A 23,114-nucleotide genomic window follows, 5' to 3' on the forward strand; every position below is an offset into this window, starting at 1 on the left:
GCATTTTGTAATGTAGTAAAAAAATTAAAGAAAATTAAATCCATTAGTATTTCAGAGCAAAGGAACACAGAGTGTAAAAAAAAAAAAATCAGTTAAAATAAAACTTCAGTCTCTTATTTAAAAATTAGTTCAGCCAAAACCAGTTTGGCTCAGTGGATAGAGCGTTGGCCTGCGGACTGAAAGGTCCCGGGTTCGATTCCGGTCAAGGGCATGTACCTGGGTTGCGGGCACATCCCCCGTGGGAGATGTGCAGGAGGCAGCTGGTCGATGTTTCTCTCCCACCGATGGTTCTAACTATCTATCTCTCTCCCTTCCTCTCTGTAAAAAATCAATAAAATATATAAAAAATAAAAATAAAAAATAAATAAAAATAAAAAAAATAAAAATTAGTTCATGTGACCGGGAGTAAATATTCATTACCACAATTTTCAGAACAACTATTTTAAAAGCATGTAATTCAGAAGTAAATGGGCTCTATGCTTTGTTCTAAAGCAGTCATCTTTTTTTTTTTAGCAGTTATTGCTTAAGAAGTTGCTTTCTTCCCCTCTGCTCCCCCGCCACAAGTTACAATAAAGCACCTATAATTGAAAGGAAGAGTATAAAGAACAAAAAGAGAAGAAAATAAGGAAAGCATAGTATTTCCAACTAGTGCATAAGTTTAAGTTATAAACATCATATTCATGAGATTAACAATTTTTTCTACACAAAATCACCTTACTCAGAATACAGGACTGCATCATGAGTCAAATATTTTAATATAAAATGCAACATTGAAGAATGAGGTTGACTTTGCTTTCACTAGTATGGTAATTGCAATGAATGAAAGCTGGGAACTAAACATAAAGCATGTCTTATTATTAAAAAGATAAATATTAAAAAATGATGTATGATATGAGAGTCAAACAGAAAAAAGTATATCATGCCGTTTTCACAGAAAGAGCAATGAAGGTATTCCGTGCTCTGTAATCTGTTTTGTTTTCAAAGATGCTAAAATAATTACCAAGACTTGTTTTGTGAAATTGGAACAGTTGAAGCTCAACACAATATCTGCAAAATTAGATAGTCTACACATAAGACTAAATAGCTGGGAACTAAGCAGAATTTTTCACAGAAACTATTTCTTTACAAAAGCAATACTTTTAAAATTGATTCACTGCTTAACATTCTAATAGTGAAACACCTACTCAAGGAACTATCTTCTTTCTTTTTCTATTTCTTTAAGATACAATTTGCTCTTCTAAGCTCTTCAAACTGCTCGGGAAACTTTCTTAGAAATATTATATTCATCAGCTGGAGGGGGTGGGGGTGGGGGGGGTGGGGGGAGACAAAATTTCTTAGAAGTAGCCTTATCCGTACATCAAATGACTATCCAATGCCATGTAATATTAATATATTTTATGCTGTCATGGTACTAAGTCTTAAATCCTGTTTCGTTTTAGTCTTCCTGGAAAAAAAACTGTGCTCTAATATACTGCTCTAATTGTGTTCTCTGGGTATTGCTTATTTGAACTTTTTAAGCCTTTCATTACATAAGGCTACTTGATCATTTGTAATGCACTGCCTGAGCTAGAGAAGGTATGCAGTAGAGTTTCCTGAACTCACAGCCCTCTTTTCTCTACATTATCAAACTCCACATTTAAAGACCAAAATTTACTTGGAATCATATATTTAATCAGTTTATACTCCTTAAGCAAAGCCTTGAGAATATTTATGTTTTTATTCATTCTTTTCTTACTGTTCCTGTTGAAATTATATCTAGTTTTTTGGGTTTTTTTTTCTTATTGGGCATAAAGCTGGAATTTTTGCCTAATTTCATTTGAAAAGCATTTTGGGAAATTTACAATGAAGGTTCAATCCATACATAAAATCTTGTCGGTAAGTACTTGAGATCAAATTTTTAAAGTTTCTGGCTCTCTCTTACCTTATACACTTCCTCAAACATACAATTAAATAATGAAAACATCTATGTATCTTATTTTAGTAAAAATAAATATAGATTTAATCAAAGTAAAGATACTATCCCATTTTCATTGGTCTAAATTGTGTTTATATTCTTATACTTTTCTTTTAGGAGCTCAATTTCCTCCAGTTTCAAATTATTAATCTGATAATGTAGAACCTGTTTACAATATAGTTATGTATGTGTTTATATTAATACCTGGTAATTAATATCAATATTATAAAAAACAATTATTTAAATTATTTTTTCATGAGTTCTTTTTGCCTTGACAAATATGCTTGAAATCTTCTGTTAGGAAGTTTTGACATGCATTTATAACTCAGACACAAACAAATAAGTAAACAATGAAGATTAGATGGAGACAGAATTCTTAAGTATAATTCATAAATGTATCAAATAATTTTCATAGTACATACATTTACTTATTAAGGATAATGATATATTTTTGTTTTCTCCTTTCTTAAAATGCAACTTGTAAATTCCTTTCAAATATTTATAATAGCAAATATATAAGTAAACAACCACAAGTAATATTCACATGAAAGTCTTCAAATATGTAAAAAGGCAACTCCTACCTCCATCTCCAGATCCGGATCCTGCATCTGGGAGGAGAAAGAAATATTTTATTTTTGCTTGAAAAACATATTTAAAACTATTTATGACATTTTAGTTCATGTTTACTTTCTTCACTAAGACAGTAATATAATTGAGAAAATTACTATTATTTAATCTGAAAATGTGTATTCACATCAATTTAATTTCTATAGCATAACTTATAAAATAAATTCTCTATTACTTTCATACTTAAATTTTATTTAAAAAGGATTATCTAGTTTTAAAATAATTCCTAAACTTGACCATGTAAAATCTCTCTTTTTAATTTTAATCATGATAAATCTGGTGCCATTAAGAAAAACAAAAAATTTGAAAATGAGATGCTTATAACAATCAGTCAGACTTAGAATTTAAACAGTCTAAGACATGTAGCAAATAAACTCGTAATTAAGCTTTATATTCTTGAAAATTGCATATACACAAAGAGAAAAACAGTTTAAAAATAAATCTCTTTTTATATAAATGTTAATATGTATTCCAAATACCACAATTGTGAATGAGTCTATCAGGCACCAAGAGCATTCCTCGTCTTTGAAATCAGTAGAAGAGTGAGATTAACTTTGTGTTTGTGCTTAAAACTGAATACACCCTAGGTCAGTGATGGCGAACCTATGACACGCGTGTCACAGGTGACACACGGACTCATTTTTTTGGTTGATTTTTCTTTGTTAAATGGCATTTAATATATAAAATAAATATCAAAAATATAAGTCTTTTGTTTTACTATGGTTGCAAATATCAAAAAATTTCTATATGTGACACGGCACCAGAGTTAAGTTAGGGTTTTTCCAAATGCTGGCACACCGAGCTCAAAAGGTTTGCCATCACTGCCCTAGGTGGTGCTCGCAATAAAAAGCAATCTCTCTTCTGCATTTTTCTCTCTCCAGTCCTTCTCTCCCCTCCCTTCTACATAAGTACAACTGGTCAGGGTTGTCTATTTCTGACAGTTCCCAGAAGCACCCAATTTTCTAGTTGGAGTCAACAGCATTGAGATTCCATCTGTCCCCACCTGTTAAGTGAATAGACATTGCCTTCCTTCTACCTGCATACTTCTTTCCCACTTAAATGCATTAGGTTAGATACTTTTGATATTAATACTGGGAAATAAGACTAGTACTGGTATCCTCTGCCTGGTATGCCCTCATCTCACATAGAAATCTTACCCAGAGTTTAAGAACTATATCAAATGCCACTTCTGTAAATTTGTGGTTGATGTTTTATTCCAATGAAAGTAAAACTTGCCACCATGACACTTTATTGAGAGGCACTGCATAGAAAGAAGCATAGTGTATGAAAATCCACAGAAGACCAACACAAATGGAAGAATGGATGCCTCGTCAACAGCCTTCCTTGGCATGTTAGGCATTAGTCAGCCATGAAGGAGAGGTAGTTGGAATTGCCAGCCTTGGTGGAAACTCATATTAACAAAATTCACAGGATCTAACTGTATAAAAATGTCATCTTTAATTAACTGCTAACATGACTAAGTCTCATGTTTCTGGGCCATCATATCCTTTCTTGAAAGATAAGCTAGTTGGTAAAACAATCTATAATAACAAAAATGTAATATGCTAATTAGACTGGACAGCCGAATGACCTTCTGGACGTCATTCCGGACAACCTTCCAGATGAAGCTGCAGAGGCAGGGGCCAAGGCAGAGGCAGCCACCATGGCGGGTGGGGGCCAAGGCAGAGGCGGTTAGGAGTGATCAGGCAGGCAGGCAGGCAGAGGGGTTAGAGGCAACCAGGCAGGCAGGTGAGCAGTTAGGGGCGATCAGGCAGGCAGGCGAATGGTTAGGGGCGATCAGGCAGGCTGGCAGAGGCTGTTAGGGGCTATGAGGCAGGCAGGTGAGCAGTTAGGGGCGATCAGGCAGGCAGGCAGAGGGTTAGGGGCGATCAGGCAGGCAGACAGAGTGGTTAGGGGCAATGAGGCAGGCAGGCGAGTGGTTGGGGGCAATGATGCAGGCAGGCAGAGTAGTTAGGGGCAATCAGGCAGGCAGGCAAGTGGTTAGGTGCAATCAGGCAGGCAGGTAGATGAGCGGTTAAGAGCCAGCAGTCCCGGATTGCAAGAGGGATGTCCAACTGCCAGTTTATGCCTGATCCTGCAAGGGTTCCTGTGGGATCGGGCATAAACCGGCAGTCAGACATCCCCCGAGGGGTCCTGGATTGCAAGAGGATGCAGGCTGGGCTGAGGGACCCCCCCCGCCCCCCCCCCGCTCTGTGCATGAATTTCGTGCACTGGGCCTCTAGTTTAGAATAAAAAGCCTTTGTAGTAAGTATAGAAAATAAGGATTTTTAAAAATTTCATCTTTATTGATGAAAGTATTACAGATGTCCCCTTTTTTCCTCCCATTGGCCCTCTCCACCCCACTCCCCCCACCTCCAGGCCTTCACCACACTATTGTGTATATGGGTTATGCATATATGCATACAAGTTCTTTGGGTAATCATATAATCTGACTATTTAATTGCAACAGATCAAAAAAGGCTGATGCATTTGTCTCCAGAGTAGAACAGTCCTGTCAACTTAACTGATAATCATAAGCCATGGCACCATCACTTTTGGACAGCACAGTGTTTAAATGACCAATGCTTATCAAATCTCCTTTTCGTATACCTTCCCAAGTAAAATTTTAACTGATTTTATTTGAATGAATCGAAACCTTAATTCAGTATTATTTACAATAATCAGGGGCTAACAACAGGTTATATGATTATAGCACTAATACATTCTACCTGTGCTTTAGTTGAATGTGTATAGTTTCTTATTCTTTTCCCACTAGACCAGTGGTTCTCAACCTTCCTAATGCTGCGACCCTTTAATACAGTTCCTCATGTTGTGGTGACCCCCAACCATAAAATTATTTTCGTTGCTACTTCATAACTGTAATTTTGCTACTGTTATGAATCATCATGTAAATATCTGATATGCAGGATGTATTTTCATTGTTACAAATTGAACATAATCAAAGCATAGTGATTAATCACAAAAACAATATGTAATTATATATGTGTTTTCCGATGGTCTTAGGCGACCTCTGTGAAAGGGTCATTCAACCCCCAAAGGGGTCGCGACCCACAGGTTGGCAACCCACAGGTTGAGAACCACTGCACTAGACCATAAGCTTCTTTAACTCAAGGCCCATATCTTGTTTAGTTTTCCATCCGTACATGAATATAAGAGGAAATGTGTGAAAGCTGAAGGATTCCAAGCTCCGAACATTAGAATATTACTCACTGGATGACATAAGGAATGTTATTCAACCTTCCTAAGCTTATTCATCCTCTAGTCAATGGCAATAGTAATGTGCATCCCATTGGGCTATTTTGAGACTTACTACACAATATCATATTTTAAATGCTTAACACTGCATCTGAAACACAATAATTAGATTTTTGAGTAAACATGTTGCCTATTCATCTATAGGTTTCCTTATAAATACACATTGCTGGGGGAAATCAAGAAAATGGCAGTAGAATATCGGTTTGTATTTCCCATGTATGTTTCAAAAAAAAATTCATGCAGTTTGGTTCATAAGATAATTTGCATCTTATCAAATACCATATTGAGTATTTAGGAAAGAAAGGAACAACAGATTTTAAAAATAGTCACTGAAGTTCATGGCATCATTATGAACTGGTGACGGAAAGCTTTAATGATTACTGTAAGATGAGTCATTTTGGCAAACAAGAGAGAAGTAGCCACTAAAACCTTATTAGTGAGACAGAAACACCTAAGAAAAAAAAGTCATGTGGTTGGACTTGAATCTGGGCTCCTAGTCAATGCATTTCTTATAAGGCAAGAAAGTGAAATAGACAGTGAGGCTGTTGACCAAGCTGCCCAACAGAAAACCATTTTCTGGACCAAAAATGATGTTAATAATCAATGAAATATGGGGTGGGCAAAAGTAGGCTTACAGCTGTTCATCCGGAAAAAGACACGCACGTTATGTTTATTACATTAGCTTTATTAATGGTGTTTCGCAGACTCGTGACTGTAAGCCTCCTTTTGCCCACCACCCCTGTGTGATAAAGATACAGCTACATCTTTTTCTGCCTTTTATTCCTAGAGATCACATCTTGCCACCTCCACTCAGTGTCAAACAGCATTAGAAAATAAATGGAAAATTTACAAAGAAAAGAGTAAGGATCTCCTTTAGACCCAAAGTCAGAATCCCAATTTATCTAGAGTCAGACCTGGTTAATCAAAGTTACTTTGGTCCCTCCATCATTATTCAGATCAAAACCCTTTTAGATGTACAGAGGAGGCATTCAGCAATCCTGGCTTACCAATTAAATCCTGGAGAAACCTAAGTCTATGAATGAGCTATGGATGGATTATCAATTGTGATTAAGTTTTCTCCATGGTTCAGTATTTATTTTCATAGTATAACCAACGCAGAAGGGACCAGAATGGGGAGATCTGAATGAATCAGATGGATGCAACTGCATACGCTGACAAGAACTTTGAGGCTGGCAGGTAAGAGAGATTTTGTTACCAAACGTCGTTAGTCATAATCACAGCTTCATAAATGCTTATTAGGGGTATTGTCCACTGATTACCACTTGGCTACTGTCAGAGACAGCTGTCCTATATGATCCCGAATAAGCAAATCCCTCCCTTAGTCCTTGCTGGTTCTTGGCTTCTGGGAGTCAGCAGTTACTTCTTCTTTTTTTCTTCTATTCCATTTGCCCTAAGTCCTATTTTTCACTTTTTCTTCATGAGATATGGTAGATGGATTGATTTTTCATAATTTGTTTGCTCTGTGCCTTCCTTCCTAGTTCCCCCAGCCCTGCTCGGAGAGTAGCATATTGATCCTCTTCTCCGACTGGGGAAGGTCCTATAACTCTCACTTCTTGCTGTCACTTTCACTCACAGGTGGAGTAGCAACGATCGGTTTGCTCTGGCAAATAAGAAGTGAGTGGCGCACCAACCAGTCCAGCTCCTACCCCCTAGCCCCCAGTCACCCTTCCAAAAGGACATCCACATCGTGAGGCAAAGAATCCCGTAGGAGAAAAAACTACTTAAAAACTAAAACCAAAACCGGAAAGCCTGCATTGCTGTCCATGACGACGGATGCTTTTCTCTTCTGCTAATTCTTAGAAACTGTGGTCGTCAACAGCACAATATCAGAACGTTATCAATTACTAACAATCCATCGATGATAGGCTTAAGATAACCTTTTCAAGAATATGAGACCTTCTTTTTTCTCATTTACCACCCTGCCCCAGCCAGCACGCACAGAACTGTTAACACAATTCCCTGGAATAGAAATACCTGTTACCCCAAGAGGTATTTTCAATACAACGGACGTCTCCTGGCACTATTCCCTAATTGCATTGAAGGAAGTTCATATTTTATAGCAATATTATTTTTTCCTGGCCATGCCTCTATTGTCCTCAGAAATGTTGACTTTCCAGAAAGATGCATACTTGCCATTAAGGACAACTATCACAGGACACAAAGGTTTCTTTAACGCGTGTGATTTCAATGTCTCACAGCTACTGTGAAAACTCAGCCTCATTGTAAAGCGCTGCTTTCGTGAGTCAGGCTCTGCTCATGGGGTTGGGCGTTTTCCCTGCCTGCGATGCTGTTCAGCTCTGAGAGCCACTGTACACAAAAGGGAAACCTGACAAGCTAAAGAGCGTTATCTGTGACTTTATAAGTTATTCTTTCCCTCACTTTCTGTACAGAGTACTTTTCACACTCTAACTCAGAGCGCTGTGGAGTCCCAGGCTGCCTGTGTCAGGAAGGACAGGTGTCATCAGAAGCAACGCCCACCACCAATACAGTCTTCACAATAATCTACTAAACGGCTGGAGGGCATTTTGCAGAGCTGCTAACCTTAGCATCATCTTGCCTTCCAAGCCCAAATCCAGCAGACAATGCTATTACTCAAAACATACAAATGCATCCATGCATAGAGAGGTGTCTGTATATTTGAGACCTGGGTGCTCAATCTAGATTTTTAATAATATTAGTCAACTGTCTGCACTTCATTAAATAACATATGTATTAAACCTACCAATATCACAGTGTGGGGAAGGCCTGGAGAGGGGGCGGGAGTGGGGTGTAGGGGCTCAATGAGGAAGGAAAGGGAGCCAGCTGTAATACTTTCAACAAAAAGACAGACCGATTTAAAAAAATAAAATCTACCAACACCCTCATGGTAGATTTTCTCTTCCAGAAATGATCTGAAATGCAAAAAGACATAGACTAAGAATAAGGTACGCTTTGCACAAAGGAATAGAGGCTTGTCTAGCCAATACATAGTCTGAATTATTATCTGAAGATAACAACAACAAAAAAAAAGCAAGACATGGTTTTGGGGCTGGGAATCCATCCAGCAGGTTCAGGGAGTCGTCAGGGTCACAGACATACCGGTGGCGCACGAGCCCTCCGCCGCCACGAGGATCTCGCTCTGCTGCTTGCAGGCCGCCTGGCGCAGGTAGCACTCGTTCTGGTAGCTCTCCCCGTTGGAGCCGCACACCGGCACGTAGTCGCTGTTGCACTGGGGAGACACAGAGGGACGCCTGTGGTTAGCACCCGGGTCTGCACAGCTCTGACTTCGTGAACAGAAATCATCATTTACAGTAGGAAGCGCCTGTCTTCCTTTCAGCAATCCTCATTGCCTCCAATCGTCTTTGACCTTGCAAGAGAATCATTCAAAGGCACACAAAAGCAATGCCAAGCCAGCCAGCCAGTCGTTTGATTCAGATTGAAAAGGAGCCTTCTAAATTGATCAGACAATTCCAGCAAAGTGATCAGACAAGCAATACTAAAAAGAGATAGCAACAAATATTATCAATATTATTTAATACTGTTTTTCTGACACATGGCCCATCGGGCTTGGTGGGAAAAAGAAACCATGCTACAGTACTAAAAGGTATTAGGAAATAGGCAATGTCTATATTTGGAGAGCAAAAGTGTCGAACTGAAATGCCAGAGAATTCAGCCACTCTTTAGCATGATTTTTTTTTTCTGTTGAATTTTAATCTTTATAAATTTCTAAGTATTTGATAAGACCCTTGGATTACACTTAATTTTTTATATCATTAGGTATGGGATTTTGATGTAGATGCAGTGTAGAGAGAAATGAAATACAGGAAAAAATTCAGCAACTAATGAACTACATGTAAACTTTATTGACTATTCAAAAATATGACTATTATATATTTCATAAAGAGAAAAGTTCAGTTTAAAGAAAGTCTTATTTTTAAGAAGTACACATTTTACAATGGAAATCAGGCAACCTGCAGGGGACACTCATCCTATCTAATAAAGATGGAATATGCAAATTGACCATCACTTCGCGACAAAGATGGCGGCGCCCACAGCCAATAAGGAGGGAATATGCAAATTGACACGACAAAGATGGCGGCAGCCGGACCAGGAAGCTTGTGTCGTCGCCATGGTGATGATGCAGGCGTTCCACCCCGCCCTGGCTGCTGCCAAGGCCTCTGGGTAAAGTGCAAAGGTGGAAGGCGGCTCCGGGCTGAAGCAAAGGCGGTGCTGGCAGCCAGGGGAAGGAAGACCTATTCTTGCATGAATCTTCATGCATCAGGCCTCTAGTCATAATATAATCACAGCCTAAGGCAGTGGTCGGCAAACTGTGGCTCGTGAGCCACATACGGCTCTTTGGCCCCTTGAGTGTGGCTCTTCCACAAAATACCAACTTCTGCACATGGGCCATGAAGTTTCAATCACACTGTACATGTGTGCCCGCGCGTAGGAGGTACTTGGCTGTGTCCCAGGCCTGCGAACTATGCCAGAGATGATTATCTTGTGATGACCACTACAGATGCGCTTCATTGTTTAATCACAACAAATATAAGGATGAAGATGATTATTTACAAATACCCCACCTATGCCAAAAACTGAGCAGAGCCAATCAGACATACACATGTATGTGAAAACACTTTGCTGCCTTCTACTTCTTGTTAAAATATTTGGATTTTTAATGTGTCATAAACGCATAACACTTTGCAATAAACCAATGATCTAGTGAGATGGCTAGGAAAGGTTTAATATATATGGTAATAAACCTAAAATCCTACCATAAGGTAAATTCAACTCAAGGATTTATGCAACAAAAGAGGAAAGTCTCAATAAAGTTACAATCTGATGATAAAACCTGAGATTTATTTTTTACTCTATTTCCTTAAGATATCTGTAATTTCTCCCTCCCAATCAACCAGTTATCTGCTGCTCTTTGCCTTTATGTAACATTGGCTTAATCATCCTAACACTTTACAATGGTACAAGTCAATGTTCTCTGAAATGAAAGTCATTTTATGAGCCGTATTTTGGTATCAACTAACGAAAAATTTAAATATAGTTTTTTACTAACAGTGATATACTTTTCTCCCAATAGTAAATCCAAATTCAATGACACTAATATTAGAATCACCGTAATTGCTAATATGGCGATTTAGACATTAAATCATATTCATTTAGCAATTAAATATTATTAAAATGATTTAAATATTTAAAATATGGCATATTTTAGAAATCTTTATTTCAACAATTTCTAATCTAGGCATTCTGGATAACACTCTCTACAATGATTCCTTCCCACAGGTACACTATTGGCTCCCAGACTCAGTCTGTCTACATGATTATATTTTAAAAACTGTTTTGATTGAAAAATTTTTTTTTTTAAATATATTTTATTGATTTTTTACAGAGAGGAAGGGAGAGAGATAGAGAGTTAGAAACATCGATGGGAGAGAAACATCGATCAGCTGCCTCCTGCACACCTCCTACTGGGGATGAGCCCGCAACCCAGGTACATGCCCTTGACCGGAATCGAACCTGGGACCTTTCAGTCTGCAGGCCGACGCTCTATCCACTGAGCCAAACCGGTTCTGGCTTGATTGAAAATTTTGCTAATGAGAATCTTTAACTCAATAACTAATTCTGGTCAGGTGATACATGTGTAAGGCAGCCTTCTACATGCTTTCCAAATACATAAATATATATATATGTATATATATATATATATACACACACACATGCCTACATCTGAAAATCGTCCAACCACAGGTCTGAACATCTTCATCGTTACTGAAGAAAAAAGGCAACAGCACAATGTCAGCACCATCGTCCAGTGAGCGGTGCTGAGGAGACACCCAGTGAGGAGGCTGGTGCTCATGCCAGAGGCATGGCCAGGTGGATGGATGGGAGCTTGACAATGTGGTGTGTTCAGGACCAGGGGCAGGAGAAGCTAGAGAGGACTTATGAGGGCTCACGACACCACAATGGTGCCTGAGCAAGTGGAGGAGAGACTGTAAAGAGTAAACAGCTGGTGACATAGTCAGCAGACCTGCTGACCCTTCCATAGGCAGGAGTCCTAATCAGGGCGGATGACTGGACTGGCCAGCCTCGCCTGTGGGGTCCTCGCATTCCTGTCACTGGTTACCTTCCCCTCTCTACCTCCAGCCCTGGTTACAATACTTGGTGTGTTGATTATTCGGGTCCACGTTTTCCTCTCTGATTTCTTGTGTTTCCCTATTTATCCTCCTCCTTTCCCTCCGCAGATTACTCGGATGTAGGGCTGGGAGTGCTAGTACACGAGGCTGATATGCATCTTAAAATATCGAATAAACTGATAACGTGCTCATATGCCACGTCTGAGGGGAGTGAACGCCAAACGCGAGCAGAGCTAAAAACAGCTCCAGTTCCCTGCACAGCCAGGAAGCAGCGGAGTCCGGAGCCGGAGAGCTTAGCTGCAGATTATCAGCAGGGTGCTCCGGGCCCTCAGGGCCGTGCCTGGCACTCACTGGGAAGAATCACATGTGGAGGGAGCATACGCTACATCACGAAGGCTCAGGAGTGAGGTCTCCTCCTAGGCTCTCCCCTTTCTCTCACTGCCTTGCTGTAGGACAGCGGTTCTCAACCTGTGGGTCGCGACCCCTTTGGCGGTCCAACGACCCTTTCACAGGGGTCGCCTAAGACCGTCCTGCATATCAGGTATTTACATTACGATGCATAACAGTAGCAACATGACAGTTATGAAGTAGCAACGAAAATAATTTTATGGTTGGGTCACAACATGAGGAACTGTATTTAAAGGGCCAGAAGGTTGAGAACCACTGCTGTAGGACTTTGTGTAGATCACTCAACGATGACACATTTAACAAGCTTATACCTCAGTTTCCCCATATGAAATGGTTAACGGGGACATTTAGGAGGGTTAACGGAGTTGTGTTTTTAAAACACTTTGCACTATTTACTTATAAAAAGAAATAGAAACAATTTGTGTTTTCACTGGCAGAGCCATCACCATCCAACATTGACTCTTAAACATGCATGTCTAAAATTAGAAAAATAAATTAAAACAGGAAAAGCCTAGCATAAAAATAAGCTCACTGCTACATTAAAATATGCCAAGTTGTTTGGAATAGTTTTTAGTGGTAATCATAATACTGCTCAGTTGAAAATGAAGGGACATATTCAGATGTTAAGTGACTTGCTAAAGGCTACAGAGTTGGCTGGTGAGAGAAGAAATAAGACTCAGGCCCAGATGGTTAGGCCCATAAATGTATGTGTTGTACAAACTTCCTCTAGGGGGAAAAAGTGATTCTATTTCTCGTAAGATGTCTTAGACTCTTAAGTTTATTTTCCAAATATGTGTTTTTCAGTAGAATGGTTTTGTTCCAAAATGCCCACATTGCTGAAGAAAGCGGCTACACGCCACACTGGCAGATTCCATGACTTGACACAAGAATATACGGAATTCATTTTGCTATAAATGGACAAAAAATGTATGTGAGAAGTTTCTATGTGAATGATTACTTGTTTGGTTAGTAAGGATCTCATTTAGCTGAGATTTCAGCATCTAGAAACTATGCATAACTTCTATTTTCTGTACTGTCTGCACCTTCCCTAGAATCTGGCGTGTAGAAGGCTCTCCACAGATGTTAGTGAATCCTGCTATATTCCCAGTTGTTCCAGGCTTGGGAATAATTTCTTAGATATGCTATGTTTCTCTTCCAAAAGAGAAAAAAATAAAAAGCCTGCATTATGGCCCAACCCTTTGATCATTTCATAGCTATCTTTTACTTCTTTCTCTGTGACTACTTTTATTTTTTTTAATTATTTTACTTTAAAAATTAAAAAAAAATCTCTATTGTTGAAAATATTATATATGTCTCCTTTTTCCTCCCCATTGACCCCTTCTAGCCTGCCCTCAAGTCCCCCCCCCCCCCACCCCAGGCCTTCACCACCCTATTGTCTGTGACCATGGGTTACGCATACAACACGTTTGGTTGATCTTTTCCCACCCATCCATCCACCCACCCCTGCCTTCCTTCTGAGATTCCACAGTCTGTTCCATGCTTCTATGTCTCTGCATCTATGTATGTTTCTGTATATGGAAACATTTTTATGATTTTAAGAGTGGGCAGGCCTGTGACTATGGTGCTAGGTCATTAAAGGATCCAGCTTCTACCCGGTTCTTTCTCTCTCTCTGGATGCTTGCCCTTGAAATCCAGCCACTGTGCTCTGAGGAAACCCAAACTAGTCCATACAGAGAGATTCACAGAAAAGGACCAAGGTTCCCAGCTGACAGTCAGACATGAGCACAGAACCAAACCTTCCAGTTCCCTCCCTCACTCAGCCAACGCCCAGGGGAGAAGAGATGAGCTGTCTCCATTAAGCCATGTCCAATTACAGGTTCATAAGCAAAATATTGTTCATTGTTTTGTGCCACTAAGTTCTGGAAAACTTGTTATGCAGTCCTAGTAAGTGGAATAATTGCAGATCTAAAGCATGGCTTATTAGATAAAAAAGTTGAATGTTTGGATGAGTAATACCCAGAACACATTAAGGCTTCATCATATTTTTAAATTAGAAAGTGATAATTGATCATTGTTTGTCCAGTGTTATATATGAATAACTGCATGCCTTCCTTCCTTCCTTCCTTCCTTCCTTCCTTCCTTCCTTCCTTCCCTCCTTCCTTCCATATTCCCTTCCTTCCTTCCTTCCTTCCCTCCTTCCTTTTCTTCTTTCATCCATCCATCTATCCACTCGTCTATCCATCCCTCCATTGTCTCTAAATTTGCATCCCCACAAATGATTGACCAGATAGCCCAGCACACCCCTTGGTATACAGATGGGAATGTAGGACACACGAGGTTGAAACCCATTCCTGGAACTCATATCATCACCCAAGAATTCGTTGCACTACTTTTTAAGGAGTATGTTTTCATTGATTTTAAAGAAAGACAGGGAGAGGGGGAGAGAGAGAGAAACATCAATGAGAGAGAAACATCAATTGGCTGCCTCCTGCATGCCCCCTACTGAGGATCGAGCACAAAACTGGGACATGTGCCTTGAAGGGGAATTGAACCAGGGACCCCTTGGTGCATGGGGCAACGCTCAACCAAATGAGCCACACTGGCCAGGGTGGTGGTACTACTTTTGACATTAAGAGTCCTCCACAATAAATTTATACTTTTGTAGTTATTACTAATATTTTTATTAGCATGTATAATATTCTAGGAAAATATCTGGCTTCGTGTCAAAGGACTCCATTCTTGCTTTAGGATCACCACTCAATGGTAAGTTATTATATTCATGGGCTTTAACTTCCTCATCTTTATGATTATTTTTTTAATTTCTTTATTGGTTAAGGTATTACAAATGTATCCTCATCTTTAAAAAGAGAAAATAATTATTTCATTCACTTGTGAGAAATAAATGAGATATAGAAGTCCCTCCATGATTTCAGTTACCAGCAGTTAATACCAGTTGGAAAATATTAAACTGAAAATTCTCGAAATAAAATTCATTGCTTTCGAATGGGGTGCCTTTCTGCATAGCGTGATAAAAGCTCACACCAACCCATGCCACACCACCGGTGTGAATCATCCCTTTGTCCAGTGGCTCCCTGCCCATTAGTGACTCAGTAGCTACCTTGGTTATCAGCTCAACTGCTGGGGTATCGCAGTGCTTGTGTTCACATAACCCTTATTTTACTAAATGGCCTCAAGCACAACAGGGGTGATGCTGGCAATCCGGATATGCCATAAAGTGCTTCCTTTACGTGATAAGGTAAATACAGTACAAGACATTGTGTGTGAGAGACAGAACATGAAGGTAACTTCTACTACAGTCTATGCTTTAATTTTTCTATTTTGTTATAGTTATTGCTGCTCATCACTTACTGTGCCTACTTTATAAATTAAACTGTCATAGGTATGTATATATGGGAAAAGGCATAGTATCTAGGGTTCAGTGCTACCCTTGGTTTCATTCCCACCAGGACACAGGGACCATTGGAATATGTTTGAAGGGAGGATACATTGATTGTAAGTTAGAAAAGAGGTGAAGGCTCTCTGTCTGTGAGTCTCCCTCTATCTTGCTTGTTAGTTGGCTTTGTTCATTAGATTCCACATACGAGGGAAATCCTGTGGCGCTTGTCTTTTCTCTGACTGGCTCCTTTCAGAGAGCAGGCTGACAGCTGGGGGAGGGAGTGGGGAGAAGGCATTGAGCAAAAAAGGGAAAAAAAGAGAAAAAAACTCATGGACACGGACAACAGTGTGGCACTTGTAGGGGTTGGGGGGCAGAGGAGGTGGGGTAGCAGAGGAGGGTGTAGGGGGACAAATGTCAATGATGGAGACTTGACTTGGGTGGCGAACACACGTTGCAGTGTGCAGAGGACGTGTTGTAGAATCATGCAACTGAAACCTATATAATTTTGTTAATCAGTGTCACCCCAATCAATTCAATTATAAATATAACTAAATAAAATAAAAATTAAAGAAATGAAGGAACTACATGTTCACTTTAGTGCTCCAATAAAAATCTAAATTGGAAAACATTTTAGATTATATACACATACACCCATTTCTCTTTGAAATTTATCTCTCAGCCAAAAAGATGATAGTGTGTATGCTAATGGAATGAAAGAATTATGACCTTTTATTGTTCAGAATAGTACATAGGACAATAGATTTTCAGGAAATCTCTCTCTCACAGTGGTTCTCAACCTGTGGGTCGCGACCCCTTTGGAGGTCTAATGACCCTTTCACAGGGGTTCGCCTAAGACCATCAGAACACACATATATAATTACATATTGTTTTTGTGATTAATCACTATGATGTTCAATTTGTAACAATGAAATTGGGGGTCACCACACATGAGGAACTGTATTAAAGGGTCGCAGCATTAGGAAGGTTGAGAACCACTGCTCTATCAGATACCAGGGAATTAAATAAAAACACTCAAATCCATTGAAAAGTATTGGGAAAAGACTGACTCCAGATACTCTTAGCCCAAAATAGCCTATCTTCTATACTTTGTACAACTTGTTCATTTTCTTTGATCTTCAACTGAATTCAGCCATTGTAGATTCTTGGTAGGTGCAGAGCCTAAATATTCCACTAAGAAAATGTTTCTTTTCTCCTGACACACTGACAACTATTGTAAAGCATAAACTAATGGCAGTAGTGATCTAGCAATAAACTTAAAGTGCTACAGGCACTAGGAAAAGAACATTTACATTTCTCATTTCGTATTCAAACTTGCAGTCCTCCCTCCCTCCATCTATTACACTCAAGGACTGTTTAAATTCATCACATATTTAGCTAGCTGACCAACGAATGAAAAACACAAATCTCTTTGTTGATAAAAGTTTTACCAAAACCTTTTGTGGAACCTGAAAAATGAACACCATTCCTTTAATAAGAAAATTGTACATTTTCCTTTAGTAGCATGCATCCTCCAGAATTTTGTGAACTCCTCCCCCCACCCCCCCACTCTTTTCGGAATCTGTAGAATTATCACTCTCCATTTCAGGAACATTCTTCTTGATTCATTATACACTGTATATGAGCTCACTTCTTATGGCTACCCTTGGTTATGAAAATAAGACACATTTATTGGAATCACACACTGAAAGTGGAAGAAATCCACCAAATTCTGTGGGTCTTTAATGATTTGTTCAATTGTATTTTCCCTTCAGTTAACATTTGGGGCAAGTCTGAATTGAGATTCTCATGTTCTATCTCTCTTACTAGTATGTAGCTCATTGAAAGAACACCATTACATTGTTCATTGTGGCTGGAAACCAACTGGGTGGTGTCACAAGCATATTAAACATGCAGGAATATGTTTCTAACACTATGGAACGGTCTACAACAGTGGTTCTCAACCTTCTGGCCCTTTAAATACAGTTCCTCATGTTATGACCCAACCATAAGTTATTTTCGTTGCTACTTCATAACTGTAATGTTGCTACTGTGATGAATCGTAATGCAAATATCTGATATGCAGGATGGTCTTAGGCGACCCCTGTGAAAGGGTCGTTCAAACGCCAAAGGGGTTGTGACCCACAGGTTGAGAACCGCTGGTCTACAAGATTAGGGTTGGTCATAGCAGTGCTCACCCCCCAGGAGGTAGTGTGCTTTACAAGTATCAATTTTATTGTGCTTTTTTTAGAAAGAAAAAAATAATATCCAAGAAGCTTTTAGTTTATCTATAAACCAAAGTATAGTTCATTGTGAATTCTCTTATCTCTCTCACAGGAAGATTGAATTCAATCTAAAATATTTAAATTTCATCAATAATCTAAATATTACCTATTATAACAAACATTAAGACCTGAACTTGATGTTTAATGTTCTTATTTGTTCTATATCCTTACTAATTGCTTTTACAATCTTAAAAAAGTTTTCCCCAATCCTACCTATATAGTTTTATTAATGCAAATATTTCCTGGTTGAACCTTATGTGAGAATTCATGTGTATTTACAATAATTCCGTAACACTCAAAGGTGAATATAAGACATTAGTGTGATATTTGAAGTTCCGTATGATCATGTAAACATTTTGAGAGAAATGAAGGTTTATAAAATTTACATGGCAGGAAGCATTTGTTAGATGATGACTATAATAATGACATTAATAGTTCTATCATTAATAATTACTGATAATCTAGTTTTGATGACAACAGTGCTGCAATCTCCTCTTTTTATTTGCATTTATTTTTTTAACATGCAGCAAAGGCCATCTTTCTCCTGTTTATGAAATCACTTGTGGCTATCTGTGCTCTTTGGGATTTCTGGGAGATTCATTTATAATTGCATATGGCACCCATGGTGCATTGACACATATGAACAAGTTCCATGATTTCCCAAACTAACACAATCGTTCTGAAGTCACAGTACGAAGGAGTTCATTTAAAAACTTCACCAGATTGCCAGGATAGTAAGAGCGAAGACCATTCAAACAGAGTGCAATATGCTCCAAGGCTGGTAGCCCCAATCAAACGGGAACAATACGTGAAATTAAGCCAGTCAGAGGAAGACAAATAGCACATGATTTCACTCCTATGGCGTGTGATAAACAAACTGAACCATCAAGCAAAATAGAGGCAAACTCATAGAGGGGAGGTAGCTAGCTCCTGGGGCAAGGGGTGAGGGTAGAGGGACTGAGCAAAAAAAGAAAAGAGAGCGAGAACTCATGGGCATGGACAACAGTGTGGGAATTGCCGGGGTGGGGGTGGGGGTGGGGCTGGGGGTGGGGGTGAGGGTGGAAGAGGGCATAGAGGGGACAAGTGTTGATGGAAAAACTAAAATAAAATAAAACATTTTTTAAAAGGAACAAAAGTCCAGGTCCACACTTCCGCTGGCTGTTGACTATTACCCCTAGGAGCTGACTGATAAAATGCATGCCGGGAGAGACATAGACACATGATTTTCCTTTGGCACACCAGAGGAACACCCTGGAACCTTCTCCCTCTATGGCATGTCTAACTGTGGCACAGGCATTTCTAAAAAAAAAAATGGTGCCTTCCTGAAACCAGTTGGCTCCCTCCCCGTGCCTGTGCTTGGTGCCAGCTTGCCTTTTAGCCTGCACAGCCAGAAACTGCCAAGAGATGGGCTGTAAAGGGAGACCCTCGCTTGGTAGCCTCAATAATGAGTTAGAAGATGCCAACAGCACACTTCTTACCTTGAACTGACAGACGCAAGTCACAGTGTCTCCAATCCGTAAGCACTCCCCGTCAAATTTACAGGTGTTGGTGTCACAGAGGAAGAGGTCATTTTCTCTGTCGTCGTAGCCTCAAATGTGAAGAGGACACTCCAGTCATTAAAACTGTCATAGACTTTAACAAAAACAGTGGTCTCTTGAAGCTTTAACTACCCTAAATGTTAATTCGGACAACCACAGCTGTATTGCAAGGTCATTCTATTGATAACCTTAAAAAAAATCTAATTAAATAATCAATATTTGTTTCTTTTTTTCACATTGCCTTTCTCTTTTAATATCTTTTTTTTTTAGTAGTGCTCTTTTATTTTCTTTTATTTTAGCTTGGGTTGAAACTGACAATGCTGAATGGATACTCAACACTGGCTTCCTGGCTTCCTGACTGTTTTCTCATTAAGTGAACTATAGTTTATGACCCCCACAGGCCACATTTTTAAAGAGAACTAGTGATGGTCTCTGAATGACATTTCACCAGTTCTCCATCTTTAATCATCCTTTGGCTTTCCGGTCTGAAACAACCCCTTATTTGGAGTTTCTCCAGACAAAGAGGAAACAAAGCCCCAAATAATAAAGATAAACAGGCGCAGTGTTTGCTGTGATGGTCTGTCTGGCTCGAATGAAGATTGATCCCCTGTAAGTTAACAGGGGTAGGGGTGGGGTGCCCGGGTCTTGACAATCTGCCTGGAAAGCCAGCCCATTCTCTCTAGCTCCTGCAGATCCCTTTAAGATATCCGGCTAATAATGAATTTCTTCATCGCCAACCTCGATCCCTAAAACAATACTCCAGTGAGGGATGAAGCAAACCGGTCATGTTGGACTACAAAGCTATCAACATCTCAAACAATTGATTTTGCAGGTTGTTTGATATTCCTATGATAAGGCTCCTGACAGCTAAGTGGGAATCCGTCTTTCCAAAATGACATACATGCACACGTGAACCACGCAGGAGTAAGTTACAGAAAACATGCTGAGTTTTAGAAAAATGCCAAATTTAGAAATTGTTAACAACAGAACAAAGCAATCTATTGACCCAAACCAAATAGGGTGGCAAGTCTTAACTGGTATTTACAGAGCCCAAACGACAATGATGCACAGTGATTTTTCTCGCGTCATTTATATCACCAAGAACCCAGGGCTCTATTCTTTCGCCCTGTAAGTTACAGTTGGTCATGCTGTCCTCCCCAAAGTTCCCTGCGCATCCGCTCACATACATGCTCCCAATGCCGCTCCATTCACAGCCACACTCAGCTGCAGAAGGAACAGGGACAGAAGCTGGAAAATGGCATGCCCGCCTGCGAAAGCTAGCACAGCCCAGACCTGCGGGACAACACCGGCTTCTGATGGAGCTGAAAATGCCAAGGGACACGCAGCACCCTCCCGGGTGCGCTAAGGGCTGCCACTCTCACTCGGAAAGGCTAAGGCAGCCGGAGAGGAGAGCGGCAACTTCCACCCGGGCGGGCGGCTCCACGAGGAGGCTTCAGCCCAGCCAAGTCGGCCAAGCCCGGCTCTCAGACCCCGAAGGGCCCCGGGAGAAGGAAGATCGCCTGATCGCTCAGGAGGTCCGCTCAGCACTGAAGGGGTCAGCCCTGCCCACCGGGTCGGTCCCGCTCCCGCGTTCCCTGCACCGGGGCGCGGAGCCGGCGGCTCGGTCCTGCCCATGCCCGGCCTGGGAGCCCTGCGTGTGAATGATTCTTTCCTCAACTTCCCTGCGCCATCCCGGAGCTTGGAGGGCAGGAGAGGCGTCTGTGGGCTGCCCAAGCAAGGTCTTTTGCAGCCAAGGAGAGAGAGGGAGGGAGAGGGGTTAAGGAGGGAAGGAGGGAAGGGGAGAGGGAGGGAAGGAGAGAGGAAGAGAGGGAGGGAGGGAAGGAGAGAGGGAGGGAGGGAGAGAGGGAGGGAGGGAGAGAGGGGAGGAGGGAGGAAGAGATGGAGGGAGGGAGGGAGGGAGGGAGGGAGGGAGGGAGAGAGGGAAGGAGGGAGGGAGGGAGAGATGGAGGGGAGGAGAGAAGGAAGGAGAGAGGGAAGGAGGGAGAGAAGGAAGGAGAGAGGGAGGGATGGATGGATGGAGGGAAGGAGGGAGGAAGGAAGGGAAGGAAAGAGGAAGGGAGGGAGGGAAGGAAGAAATTGAATGTCTGGAGACCCAAGCTCCTTAGAATCTGAGAGACCTGGTCTGGAACGGAGACCGGTGCCCTCGCTGCACTTTCGCCAGGAATCAGCGTGTCCCTGCGGTCACCATTTGATTGATTGCTCTCTCGTTGGTTCTCTCTCCTAAAGTTATTTCTAGCTCATTCTAGCTGGACTTTTTCTTTCTTTAAGGATATTAAAGATTCGGTGTTAGTGTTTCCCCAAGGACGGATGCTCTTTTCAGCAAGTCCACAGGACCATCCTGTTTAGTCGCCCTCCAAAGCCGCGCCGTCCGCATTCAAGTGCAAGGATGCGGAGGTCCCCACACCTGCGCCCTCCCCGCCCCCGCCCTGCCCGCGGCCGGGAGCAGCTCCCCGGGCCCCGCGGGTGGAGGGCGGGCGGCTCCGGGGCTCGGGGCCGGGGGGTGGAGGGCTGGCCGCGCGCCCGGCGGAGCTGGTCCGGGCGGGGAGGCGCGTGCTCCCCGCGGGTGCAGGGTTCGGGTCGGGCCGGGACTCACCGGAGCAGTTCCAGCCCGTGGGCGTCTGGCAGTCGCTCAGGGAGGTGGGGAACGCCGCGAGCCTGGCGGGGCGGGCGACCAGGAGCAGCAGGACGGGCAGCAGCAGCAGCCAGCAGACGCCCTCGCCCAGCGTCCAGCCGCCGCCCGGCCGCGGGGACTCGGCGGGCAGCATGGCTAGTCGGCGCGGCTCCGCAGCGGCTCTCGGCTCCTCGGGGACGGGCGGTCGCGGGGGCCGGGCAGCGGGCTACTGATGAGCATCCCGCGGGCGGCGGGGGCTGGGGCTCCGGGCGGCGAGGTGGCGGCCGGCTCCGCGCATGGTCTCCGGAGTTTCAGCAACATCCAGCGACCCGGCTCGGCGAGCGGGGCGTCCGCGGGGAAGCCAAGCCGGGGACGCGGGCCGCCGCGGCCATAGGGGGGGGCTCCGGGGAGCCGGGGGCCGGGGGCCGGGGTGCGGGGCCCGAGGAGGGGAGCCCGGGGAGGTCGGCGGAGGGAAGTCAGGGCGCCCCGCAGCCACGCCGCCGCCGCTCGCGCTCTGCCGCCCGCATCCCTCCGGCGCTGGGGAAGCAGCAGGTCCTTAGCCCGCCGGGGGTCACGTGGGCGGCGGCAGGCGCGCGCTGATTGGCGGAGCGGGATGCAGGTCCCAGGAGGGCGGGGTCGGCGAGGAGGTGCCAGGAGGCGGCGGCGGCGGCGGCCACCGCGGGGCCCGCTGGCCAGGCGCTGGCCCGGATGGTGCCCGGCGGGGAGGGCGCGAGCGAAAGCTGCAGGCTTCTGGGGGCGCAGCCCACACCTTCCTAGTTCGCCCCCGTCCTCTCGCTCCGCCCGCCCCGAGCGCCCCACTTCGGTGCGTGACCGCTGGCGGGGCTGCGAGCGGCTGGGTGGCGGCCCCCGGAGCCGGAGCCGGAGCTGGG

General features: G+C 42.5%; 1 protein-coding gene across 1 annotated transcript in view; it reads right to left on the minus strand.

Annotated features, from left to right (window-relative positions):
- Positions 1 to 22,725, minus strand: part of TMEFF2 (transmembrane protein with EGF like and two follistatin like domains 2) — a 233,164-nt gene extending 210,439 nt beyond the window's left edge. The window contains exons 1-4 of the mRNA XM_070423265.1: positions 22,207 to 22,725; positions 19,533 to 19,642; positions 8,957 to 9,086; positions 2,536 to 2,562 (exon numbers count right to left, since the gene is read on the minus strand). Of these exons, the coding sequence (XP_070279366.1) occupies positions 2,536 to 2,562; positions 8,957 to 9,086; positions 19,533 to 19,642; positions 22,207 to 22,378 (439 nt within the window). The 5' untranslated portion in view covers positions 22,379 to 22,725. The remainder of the gene's footprint in view (positions 1 to 2,535; positions 2,563 to 8,956; positions 9,087 to 19,532; positions 19,643 to 22,206) is intronic.
- Between the last annotated feature and the right edge of the window lie 389 nt (positions 22,726 to 23,114).

This window comes from Myotis yumanensis, unplaced genomic scaffold, assembly GCF_028538775.1.
Source record: "Myotis yumanensis isolate MYYU_CA2020_CCGP unplaced genomic scaffold, mMyoYum1.0.hap1 SCAF_8, whole genome shotgun sequence".
NCBI classification, from domain to species: domain Eukaryota; kingdom Metazoa; phylum Chordata; class Mammalia; order Chiroptera; family Vespertilionidae; genus Myotis; species Myotis yumanensis.